Raw genomic sequence first — 12800 nt, forward strand, 5'->3', positions numbered from 1 at the left:
TCCTTTTTCCTTAATCTCTTTGGAAATAGAATAGAAACATATATAATAGTTTTGCAGTTTTACAAGCAATAATCTGTTTTAAATTATACTTTGTTGTAAAAATGCTTCTTCTATTCCAAAAATTAAAAATAAAATAAATAAAAATTTAAAAGAGAATGTTGGATAAAATGTAAAATGATTAGAAAGGTGGGAAAGATCTAGGTTATGAAAGACTTTTAACATCATATAGAAGATTTTATCTTTGATCCTGGAGGTGATGTAAAAGCACTGGAATTTATTGAATAGATAAATAACCTGATCAAACTCAATTTTTAGGAAGATCAAGTGGGGTAGCTAGATGGTACAGTGGATAGAGCCCTGACCTGAGTTCAAATCCAGACCTAGACACTTAACGCTTCCAAATTATATGATCCTGGGCAAGTCACTTAACCCCAATTACCTCACCCACACATCCCCCCAAATTTAATTTTAATTCCTATTTAATAGGAATGGAGACTAGTCAGAAGACTATAGCAATAGTCCAGATATGAAGTAAGGAAATCCTGAACTAGGGTAGTATCAGTGTCAAAGGAAAGAAGGGGCTATGTGTATAAGAGATGTTATAAATGTTCAATCAAAAGGTCTTGGCAATAGATTGGATATGGATGAAAGAAGGAAGAGTTAAGGATGTATCTAAGTTGCAAACTTGGATAATGGGAAGATGGTTCTATTAGGAACTATTCCTAATTCCTATTCATTCCTATTAGGAAAGTTTGGAAGAATTGAATACCTGGAATGAAAAGATGAATTCCATTTTGGGGTCTGTTGAATTTAAGATGTTTATAGAACTTTCAGGTTGAGATATTCAATAAACACTTAAAAGATACTAGTCTGGAGTTTAAAAGAGATGAAAACTGAATCCACGAAAGCTGATAATATCTCCCAACAAAAGTATAAAGGAGAAAGAAAAGACAGAACAGCCTTGTAGAACATTCAAAATTATCTAGTAAAGGTGATTGTGAAGGGGTGAGCTAACAGATAGGAAAATGACCACAACAGAACAAGGTCACAAAAAACAAGAGTATTAAGAACAAGATCTTTAATATTAACAAAGGCTGCAAAGCAGTCTTCAAAAAAGGGAGAGTTCAATTCTCAGGTATTAGAGATAGTAATGTACCAAAATTATAGTAATGTGGAAACAAAGACATAAACAAAGCTTTTTTAAGGTATAGAGGTCTGAAAGCACCATATTTGTTTTGGGAGAAAGAGAGTAATCCATTTGGACCACAGCAAAGCCAAAAGAGACATAAAATTGAGATAAAGCCAGAAAAGGAGGATGCTTCCAGATTATGTTAGGAAGTTAGGTAGTGAATAGAAAGAGTGCTGAGCCTGAAGTCAGGAAGATCTGCATTTAAATTTGGCCTCAGACAGTTACTAGGCATGTGACCCTGGACACAGGGTCCCGTTTTGTCCTAGTTTTCTTTTTTGTAAAATTTTCTTATTCAGAGAAGGAATGGCAAACTACTCCAGTATCTTTGCCAAGAAAATGACAAATGGGGCCAGGAAGAGTTGGACATAACCAAAACAACCAGATGATGAAAATATATGCCAAAGGAATCAGAACTTAATTCAGTAGGCAACATGAATCCACTGAAGAATTTTTTAAATTTTCTTTAAATAAGAAATATTATTCTGGAAATAATATAACTAATAAATAAAAGGTGGGAAGGTTTGTTGGGATGTTTTTTAATATCCAGGCAGCGCTGATAAAAGACCTAATATAAAGTTGTGGTGGGAGGGGGAGGGGAGACAAGGGAAGGGAGAAAAAGTGCAATTGCAAGAGATGTTGTAAAAGTGGAGTTGATAGGATTTTACAATTGACTGCCACTGAGAGATTAGAGAGGCAGTTGATGACACTGAAATAAATGAAATTACAATGGGAGAATTAGTAAAGGAAGAGAGCTGAGAATGGACCACTAAGGAACCCTCCTATTAAGAAATTAGGAAAAGAATGAAGACACAGAAAAGGAGATTGAGAACCCAGAGACTGTAGTGTTTCTGATCCAAAGGAAGAAAAGAGCACAAGGGTATGATTTTGAATTTGTTTCATAAAGTAATAGCACTACATTCTTCTAATGACACAGCATTTCCTTTGAAGTCTGGAATCTGCCAAGCTAATTAAATCTATTCATGATAGGTTATAGAGTTTTCCCCATCTCAAGCCATAAAAGGCAGTAAAAAGAAATGCAAATGAGCCATGATAGGCTTCTCCTCTCCAAGTGATCAATAGCTATAGGGTAATGCAGCCTTTCTCCAGCCAGGTTGTCAAATAGCACAAAATTCTATTTTCTCCAATCAGCTCTCAGTAAAATAACATCTGTCCTCCAGTCAGTAAAACTCACAGCAAATTAGAGGCAAAGCCTATCTCTTTTATCCCTTTTAAGCCACAGAAGGGAGTAAAGGACAACACAAGTAAGTTTCTGGGAGTTTTTTACCTATCTCAGGCTGTAGATTGCATGAAAAGTAACAAATACAACCAGCTTTTTGCGTAGAAAAAAGAATTCTGCTTTCTTTCAGTGATACCCAGAATCATCAGAGCCTGTTTGCTTGGCTTTAGTGAATCCAAAGCAGCTGTTTTTATCTTCTATTTCTCCCCCACCATGCTTCTCTCAAGCTGGAGGAGACTAGCTCCATCATCAGCATTTCCCTTCAGGAGAACTGCTGTATCTTCTCCTTATCTTTTTTTTCACTGTTCAATTTTAATGCCTCAAATCAAATCATCCTAATGAGGAGTGACAAGCTCAGTCTCAGTAACTCAACCCAGTCTGATAAACTCAAAACCCATAGTTAAATCTGGAATAACAATATGCACTTGTCTCAGAGTCCCCAAACAGTTCTGTGATGTGTAAATTTCTTAGCTGCAGCCTTCAAAATTCTGAAAACTGTGACATGAAAACAACAATCACAGCAATGTCATGCAGCTATCCTTACCTTCAGCCAGTACTTGTGCCTCTAAGTTACTTTAAAACAGGTTTTTTCACTATATTTATCTATTTCTCCCTGATTCTTGAAACTCTCATGTTGCTTTTCTCACACAAATATATTTTGTATGTGTCTGTGTTCTTTAAAGCAAAAAAAAAAAAAAAATTCACATACAAAAAGGACAGTATGGTGCAGGAAAAATAAGCTGGGACTACAAAAAAACAAATTTAGGTATGATGTCAGGAAAAGATCTCTATTAATTAGAACTGCCCAGAAGTGTAATGATTTGCCTTAAAAGATGGTGAATTCTCCCCACTGGAGGTCTTTGAACAGAAGTTGGACAAAGACCTTGAATAATCTCTGCCTCAGTTTCCCCAACTATAAAATGAGGATAATAATAGCACCTAATTCCCAGGATTGTTGTGAAGATTAAATGATATATATTTGTAAAGCGCTTTGTAAACCTTACTATGTTATAGATAAGCTATTATTTTATTATTATTATAATAATGATAAAAGTAATAATAGCTATACTTACATTGTGCCTACAACAGTAAGTATTTGATTCTCACAATAAATCTGTGAAGTAGCTATTATCATCCCCATTTTACCAGTGAGGAAACTGAGGCAAAAAGAGGCTAAATGCCCAAGTTCATACATCTAGTGTATGAGGTCTGCTTTTAACTCAAATCTTCTTGATTCTTAAGCTAGTACTCTCTCTACTGCATCACCTAGATTCAAGAAAGAATTCTTTTTTTTTTAAATTTATTTATTTTTAAATAACTTTTTATTGACAGAACCCATGCCAGGGTAATTTTTTACAACATTATCCCTTGCATTCACTTCTGTTCCGATTTTTCCCCTCCCTCCTTCCCCCCCTCCCCCAGATGGCAAGCAGTCCTTTACATGTTAAATAGGTTACAGTATATCCTAGATACAATATATGTGTGCAGAATCGAACAGTTTTCTTGTTGCACAGGGAGAATTGGATTCAGAAGGTATAAATAACCCTGGAAGAAAAACAAAAATGCAAGCAGTTTATATTCATTTCCAATGTTCTTTCTTTGGGTGTAGCTGCTTCTGTCCATCCTTGATCATTTGAGACCGAATTAGCTCTCTTTATCGAAGAGATCCACTTCCATCAGAATGCATTCTCAAACAGTATCATTGTTGAGGTATATAATGATCTCCTGGTTCTGCTCATTTCACTTAGCATCAGTTCATGTAAGTCTCTCCAAGCGTCTCTGTATTCATCCTGCTGGTCATTCCTTACAGAACAATAATATTTCATAACGTTCATATATCACAATTTACTCAATCATTCTCCAATTGATGATCATCCATTCATTTTCCAGTAAGAAGGAATTCCTTTGGCGTAATAGGCACTATATTCAATTAAAGCAAACCAACTTGCAGAATGATTCGATTCAATAACACTTCTTATCCTTCAATCTCCTAACACTTCTGATTGGAAGGCTAGGGGACAGAGTACTAAACTTCTCCCAATGCATTTCTAGACTCAACTCTTTACCTTGGATCTTCTGCCTTATCTGGTTTTAACTCCACAGAACAAGGTATCTGCAGGGGTGTGATCACCCCTTCTCTCCTGCTGCCTATTATGTGTTGTCTCTCTTTTTAGTTTAAAGTTCCTAAAATAAGCTGTCTTTATTTTTATTGCATCCCTAGTGATTAGAACAGTGCTTGGCACATAGTAGGAATTTAATGTTTATTAAATTAAATACCTACCACTGGCAAATACTATGCTAGTCACTGGATAGACAAAGTTTACAATCTTTGAGGGGCAAGCCTAAAACCAAAATTGATACCATTTATATGAATTTATTTAATTCCTTTAGGCACAAAGGTTCTTGATCTAAGGCCTGGGAACTTTTTAAAAATATATTTTGATTATCATATTTGAATAGAATTATATCATAATATAGACCTATGTATTTTATTTTATTTAAAAATATTCTGAAAAGGGGTCCATTGGATTCACCAGATTACAAAAGAATACATAACATTAAAAAAAAATTTCAGATCCCTCCTCTACTTTAGGCAGGTTTAAAGTGATTTTTTTTTTCTTCTTTCCTTCCATCTTTCTTTGCTTCGTTTCATCTTTTCTTTCTTCATTCTCTCCTTCCTTCCTTCTTTTTCACCAAAGCCCCAAGAATCAACAATCTAATCTCTATAGATAAGAAACTTGTTATTTGACTTCAGCAGGTTATTTTTCAGGTGCTTTACTTGTTTTGAATTAGTAATTTCAAATGATGTAACAAGTAGCTAAGAAAAAAAAAAAAAGAAAAAAATACTGGGAGTCAGTAGATCTGAATTTGATACAATTCTTCTATTAACTTCCTATTTGAGTTCTCCAGTCCTTGCTCCAGTCATCTAAAAATAATGTAGTTGGATTTAATGATATCTAAAGTCCTTACCACCTCCAAGCACCTTTCCTGATGGAGTAGCTTGAAATCTTTGAACCAATTAATTACTCATATTTATATATTGCTTTATTATTTTCCAAAGTAATCACACTTTTTGATTTTATTCACTCAATAGTAATTACATGATCATGATTTTATGTAGAGGGCAGAACTTTAGAGAAGTATACTTCAAACAAGGTGTTGACTCAGAGGAATTGATGAGACAATGGTTCTCTAGTTTACATATACTTAGTACTTAGCATGGTGATGTAATAGTTCTCTAGTTCACACATATTCAGTTTGCTGTAATGATGTAATTGTAATAGGGTATATAAGAACTGGGCACAGGAAGTCAGAAGTCAGACTGGCAGACTGCTGGAGGAGACTGGGTCAGACTATGACAGACGCAGACTGTGTAAGAGACAATAAAGACTTTGGACTTGATTCCTGATTATTCTCTTGGTGATAGTTCCAAGGCTAGTCCCAAGGACCTCCAGAAAGCTAGCCTGGACATTATCTAGAACTGAAAGGGACCTTATAGGTTAAGTCCAATGTTCTTCCCTGCTCTATTTTACAAATGAGCAAATTGAATCCAAAGAAATAAATTGTCGAAAATACAAAGTGTTAAAGGCAGAATCCAAACTCAGATCTTCCTCACTTCAAATCCAACACTGTATCACCTTGTAGAGATGATTTTTGGAGAGAGGTAGTTGGTAATATTCACTAATGAAATATTTTTCGTTCTCTTGTAAAGGCAGAAGAAAAGGCCGAAGTCAGTCTGCTCAGGCACATGCTACCTTCATCCAAAGACCACCCATTTCAAGTTTGTCTGGGCCAGTTTTGGAAAGCCATCCATCTTTGTTTCAGACTTCCACATCTGTCCACGAAATAGCCCAAAGGCTTTCCAGCAGTCAGCTCTCCCTGCACAATTCCACCACATCGCTGCACTCTCAGCCTCGTCCCATCTCGACTACCGGCCATCTCAATGTCCGAGAGAGAGCTGAGGCGCTGATCAGATCCAGCCTTGGCTCATCCACCAGCTCTACCCTCAGTTTCTTATTTGGCAAGAGGAGTTTCTCTAGTGCGCTGGTCATTTCTGGGCTCTCAGCTGCAGATGGAGGAAACACCAGTGATACCCTGTCTTCAAGCAGTGTCAACATTGCAATGGGCCCCTCTGCTAGAGCCATGAGCCAAACTACAAGGGTAAGCCGGTGGCGTGTTAGCAGGAGTAATCTAGTTATTTGGCTACTTGTCTACATTGTTTTAACATTCGATGCTTAATGATTCCCATCAATCTACTTCCAGGATCCCATCTTCTTCACTATAGGGTTCCCAGAGTGATAAACGACAAAGTAATTAGACATGAAATGGTTTGGCAGTTCTGTGAAGCAAACAGGATCTAGACTACGTGTACAATAAATAATACCTCGGTATCACTGGAGATTGCCAGATACAACCGAGTTAAGTAGGAAATGCCGTCATTAGCACAAAATCTTTGGATGGGAGAAAACAATGTGTTCCTCACACATCCATACAAGGAGGCAGCATTTTCTATCAGTCTATTTGGCCCAGTCTCTTCAGATCATCTTGGTCCAAAATAGAGGAAGGAAAAAAGAGCACAAAGCTCTCATCCGTACGTTGTCCATTATTAGTCATTGTTTTCAAGGTGACGAGATGAATTATTTGAGATGGATTATTTTTTAATAGTAAAATGTTGGGAATTTCTGATAGTCCAGAACCCCAATTAGATGCTGTTACATTAATATATAAGATGCATTAGTTTCCAAAAAACTCCAGCTATTCTCTTTTAATGGTGTTTGTGCTATGGACAAGTGTTGATGGCATTAGCAAATGGAACTTTAGAAGCTGGAAGTTTCCCATGCTGCATTTTATCATTTGAAAGGCAGTATGGGCTAGAGGCTAGAGAACTGACCACAAGGTCAGAAAGATCTCTGTTCAAGTCCCATTTGCAGCTAGGTGACTCTGGTCAAGGCAATTCTCAAGGATTTTTGCAATTCTTTAAAACTACATGTTACAGGGGCAGCTAGATGGCACAGTGGATAGAGCACTGGCACTGAAGTCAGGAGGATCTGAGTTCAAATCCCACCTCAGACACTCAACACTTTCTAGCTATGTAAAATAGGGCAAGGAAGAACATTGGACTTAACCTATAAGGTCCCTTTCAGTTCTAAAACTAATGTCCAGGCTAGCTTTCTGGAGATCCTTGGAACTAACCTTGGGTCTCAGCAGAATAATCACTGAGAGAATAGTCAGGAATCAAGTCCAAAGTCTTTATTGTGTCTTACACAGTCTGTGTCTGTCATAGTCTGACCCCAGTCTCCTCCAGCAGTCTGCCAGTCTAACTTCTGACTTCCTGTCCCCAGTTCTTATATACCCTAATACAATTGCATCATTACAGCAAACTGAGTATGTGTGAACTAGAGAACTATTACATCACCATGTTAAGTACTAAGTATATGTAAACTAGATAATCATTGTCTCATCAATTCCTCTGAGTCAACACCTTGTTTCAAGTATACTTCTCTAAAGTTCTGCCCTCTACATAAAATCATGACCATGTAATTACTATTGGGTGAATAAAATCAAAAAGTGTAATTACTTTGGAAAATAATAAAGCAATATATAAATATGAGTAATCATTGGTTCAAAGGTGGGGAAAAAGGGAGTAAAAATTGGAATAAAGTTTTGAAAGGGTCAGTGTTGAAAAATTATCCTTGCATATGTTTTGAAAATAAAAAGCTCCAATGAAAAAAGACTATAAGTTTCATTGGAACTCAAAATGTAAAAAAAAAAAAAAATTGATGTTAAAAATTGTTTTTACATGTAATTGAAAAAAAAAAAAAAAGACTAAGTTATAGAGATGGTGCTGACTTCATTGATAGAGAGTTGCCTGTACGACTCACAGGTCTAGTCCCTATTCCTGTTCAATATTTACACCATTTATACCCTTGACCTTGTGACTAACTTTTAAAAGTCACTTATAACAAAAGTCAGAAGACACAGTGACCCTGGATTACAAATCATCATGCTTGGATTGCAGAATTATAATATCCTATCATGGGATAGCTGTCTATAAATGTGACTCTAGAAAAATTATCCCATAGCTAAAAAACAACTACTACACTTCATTAGTATCTTTTGTTTTTATATTGCCTATGTAATTCTTCCTCTTCTTACTCCCAGAGAGCAAAAAATATTCAGCAAAACTCCCCATCATATTAAAAATGTCTGACATTGTATGCAATGTTCCGTTCCATTCCCTAGTCCTCTACCTTTGTAAAGAAGTTTTTTGTCTTTCATTGCATGTAAAAAGCAAGAAAAATACCCATCTTGTTTCCAAAGAGTATCTCATTCTAATACACTTGCACCTACATTATATGAGACAAGCATCTACACATTGCAAAATTAAAAGCAGGGCATCATCAATTCATCTTCTGATCCAAGCCTGTTATTGATCAATCTATTCCAGTTTAAAGAAAAGGAGTCGCTGTCTCACCCAAGTTCCCAAGGCCATTTTGGACCATCTGCATGATACACTGAGCCCAATCACATGCTACTACTAGGGAGTACAAAACTAGCAACATTTGCTAAGCTATTTACATATTCTTTTTTTGTTTTGTTTTGTTTTGGAAGCAGTTCTCTGAGCCTTGTGAAACAACATATGCCACAGAACAGGGTCGGCTTCGAGACCAACATCTTCCTCAGGCAATGGCAGAGAGCCTCAGTGTGATCTGCCGGAGAGCCAGCCAGGAGGACATGGGCCTGGACGACACGGCTTCTCAGCAAAGTCTGTCAGAAGAATCGTGAGGGACCCAGGGACTGCAGGGGACTCTCTCTCAAAAGACAACCTGTCCTATCACGGGCAGTTAGCTGCAGTGTAATATCAGTGAAAAAACTATCTTTGGAACTCTAAGATCCAAGAGATTTAAAACAAAAAGGAGTCGATATGAGGGCCTACATGAGGGCCTTAAGTGAACCAACTAGAGCTTCCCTAAAACATAGTGCGACTCTTATCTCAGGTTCTCAGAAACTTTTCACTTGATGACTAAAATCTATGTGCTCTCTCCTTTTCCCATGCACCTGCCCCAATAATTTCCAGCTAGCAAAGTTGCTGATGTGGATTTCTGGGAGGACTGCTCAAGCAACTACATTTCAAAATTGGAATAACAAACAAAAGCCATTTAGTATCATAACATAACCAGAAGCAGTATGCACACACGGACTACTATTTTCAGCCATTACTAAAGAAAATGTAATTGCATGTTAAATAATTGGCAATTTTATACATAATGTATTACCATGAAAAATTCTGAATAGTGCCATTTAATATATAAATGGGCTGCTATAATATGCTACAGCAAAATCTAAGTTTTTAAGAAGAACCTCATTTCCTTACCACATTCCTGCAGGTGGTAATTAAGTACACAATAGTGATATTTCAGGAGATGCTATAATGCATGCAGCTATGTTTAAAGTATTTTGTAAAAGAACTAGAATGCATATTGATACAAGATGAATTAAGAAATCCAGTTTAAAAAAAATCCCAACAAAACAAAACCTGTGCATGGAAAGCCATCTTGGATCCTGCAGTCAAGAGTTATTTCTGGAAAAAGGCTGTGTGTTCCTGTTTAATTTGCAGGAATACGTACCAGTTTCTGAAGCCAAGAAATCCTTAATGTATCATAGGACACATGTCCACAACTTTGTTTTTGTAATTAAAATGTTTACAAAGATTGATGTGTTCAGGGTTTCAATTTGATGGAATTTTTATCCGTTGGGGGAGGGTGGAAATGAGTAGATTTTCTTTTGCTTTGAGAATGGAATTTTAATAAGCTCTGGCTGGTCTATACTTCAGTCCAAACACGAGCAAGCTCATGCAAGATATGTCTAGCAGAAGCCTGTGTCCATGTTAACAAGAACAAGAATGTAGCCCAATAAGAACGCAGGCTGGTATACATTAGATATTGAACTCTCATTCTAGTTTCTTTAATAAAAATAGTAGCAGCACTTAGATGGTGCTTTAAAGGTTAACAAAGTGCTAGATGAATGTTATCTCATTTTAATCTCCTAGCAACCCTGTGAAGTAGGCATTATTACCCTATTTTATAGAGGAGGAATTTGAGTCAGATAGCAGTTAAGTGACTTGACCAGGGTCACACTTCTAGATGAGATTTGAATTTGGTTCTTTTGACTTCAAGTCCAGCACTATCCACTGTGATACATAGGTTAATTGCTTTTGCATTATAAAGATAATAGCTCATAGCTTTTGACATGAGAACAATTATACAGATTTGCATTAAAGAAGAAAAATATCTTTTTCTTCACCACACAAGAAAGGGAGCTGGTAAGAAAGGGCTTCTACATCCTCGTAAGACATGATTTCCAGTGTTTCCCTCATTCACGAATGCCCACCCTCACTTTGTCCTAAGTAAAAATGGAGTGCCCAAATTTATTATCATACTTTAGAGTTTGGTCTGAGCAGTTGAAGTACAATGGGACTGTCCATTGCTTCATTCTAGTCACTGTATTTCAATTAACATAGCCTAAATGTGCAAGTTTTTATTTATTTGCTCTGTTGTGTGTGTGTGTCTCTCTCTCTCTTAATACTACATTATACTGTTGATATCCTGAGTTCACCAGTTTAGGATCTGAGGTGACCCAGTGGCCCCTAATCCCATGAGTCTACCATATTGACACCAGACTTGGTAGGATGATCACCCAGTGGGTTTATCTTTCCGCAGTTGAAAACATCCAAGTTCAAACTAATTTTATTAAAAAATTTTTTGCCAGATATCAACATCAAGTTCACTGCCCTCTAGTTTGCAAGTTCTAAAACTGTCTTCCCTTTTTTGAAGACTTGAACATTTGTCCATCTTGAATCCAGCAGCACCTTTATCCTTCAAAGTTCCTGGGGAAAAAAAAAAAAAAACAAATCAGTTTGGAATTCATAACTATAAGTTCTCTCAGTAACCAAGGATTAATTTGCCCAGATCAGGTGACTGGAATCCTTTTAGGGCACTAATGTGTTCTTTTACTTCCTCAATAAAGAAATTCCAAGTATTAAGAAGCGGAACCACTTTTCATCCTAGCTCTGTCAAACAGACCTTATAATTATATTTTGGGGTACATTCTGAATTACTCAGGAGCAAAATTTACCCTAATTGCTGTGTGACCCAAATGTCAACTTATAAGGTATGAATGCAGTTTTTGAATTTTTTTTTTTAAGAAATCTTTTCACTGCCCTCTCAAGCAAATAAGGAAATAAGATAGGATGATCATTAGTAAGAAGTTGGTTACCCAAGTGCAGTCTTCTCAACAGTTTATATTTTTTTTAAAAAGTCAAATTAAATAGAAAGCAAAATTATCCTGCGTAAGCTAGGAGGCAAACAAGTATAGAAAAATGTCAAATGAGGAAGCAGATGAGCTCTGCATAAAGGCAGGTTGGTTCAAATAGGAATTTCCAGGTTTCTCTGAAACAAACCTTTTCATCATTTCTTATGGCAGAGTAATATTCCATTTTTTTCTTTCTCTTATTTTTCAATGAGGGAGAGAAAACAAATACTTGCTAATTAAAAAAGAAAATTTTAAACCATTTAAAAAACAACAACAGCAGGACCTGTGAAAAAAAGACAACCTCATTTAAGTTCATTACTCAGTTGTGGCTAAGTATACTTAAAATCCTGTCCCTTTACTTGGTAGATTTTGAATTCTCTTTTAGTTTTTAGATTCTAAATCTTGTGCAATCATCATATAATACACACACACACACACACACACACACACACACACAGAACAATTTTCATCTCAGAAAGTCTGGGTCTCCAAAGGTAATGTAAATTAGACCATTACCCTATAAATCTGAGCCAGTTAATGCTGCTAATCTGGACAATTCTGGTCAAAAGAAAAAAAAAATTGTCATTGTCTGAGTTATCCAGAATCTTTCCAGATTAGACTTCTTGGCCAGTTCCGGCTGTGCAGTCTCACTTTTAATATGACCATTCACAATTCATAAGCTTAAAAACTTGGCCTTCAGCCAGTCAGATGGCTCATCTGAGGGTGTTCCAGTACAAAATAATGCATTATTAGCCCCATTTAAAGGACATTTCCAGGGCTGACACTTCTATGCCACAGTTATCCAAATGTTCTACCAGCAGAAGGCTGAATAATTATTTTCAGTACTTGGAAGCTGTAGAAAATCGTTTCTCCTTGAAAGTTAATATAAGAACTGTGAGACTTGGTTTCATATAAACTGTGTAGCTAATCTGGTATTATTGGATTTAAACTCTTTGCTATGTTTCTGAACCAGCTATATCTGGAAAGTTGTTTATTAAAATCAATAGATCCATAAACTTCTATTTGACCCATAAAATGTGCATTCAGCATGCCTGTTTACAA

General features: G+C 36.3%; 2 protein-coding genes across 6 annotated transcripts in view; one reads left to right on the forward strand and one right to left on the reverse strand.

Annotated features, from left to right (window-relative positions):
* The window catches only part of PCNX2 (pecanex 2), a 380127-nt gene extending 369989 nt beyond the window's left edge, over positions 1-10138 (forward strand). Inside the window, exons 33-34 of one of the 2 annotated variants that reach the window (XM_051993594.1) lie at positions 6139-6587; positions 9039-10138. In XM_051993594.1, coding sequence (XP_051849554.1) covers positions 6139-6587; positions 9039-9212 — 623 coding nt within the window. In that variant the 3' untranslated portion in view covers positions 9213-10138. The remainder of the gene's footprint in view (positions 1-6138; positions 6588-9038) is intronic. The other variant, XM_051993595.1, reaches the window with a different exon arrangement.
* Positions 10139-11157: 1019 nt separating this feature from the next.
* The window catches only part of NTPCR (nucleoside-triphosphatase, cancer-related), a 41047-nt gene continuing 39404 nt past the window's right edge, over positions 11158-12800 (reverse strand). For all 4 annotated transcript variants that reach the window (XR_007953179.1, XM_051993599.1, XM_051993596.1 and 1 more), the window contains one exon: positions 11158-11313. Coding sequence is in view for 2 of the 4 variants with exons in the window: in XM_051993596.1 (XP_051849556.1) it covers positions 11298-11313 (16 nt within the window). In the remaining 2 variants the exon portion in view is untranslated. The remainder of the gene's footprint in view (positions 11314-12800) is intronic.

Source organism: Antechinus flavipes, chromosome 4 (assembly GCF_016432865.1).
Source record: "Antechinus flavipes isolate AdamAnt ecotype Samford, QLD, Australia chromosome 4, AdamAnt_v2, whole genome shotgun sequence".
NCBI lineage: Eukaryota > Metazoa > Chordata > Mammalia > Dasyuromorphia > Dasyuridae > Antechinus > Antechinus flavipes.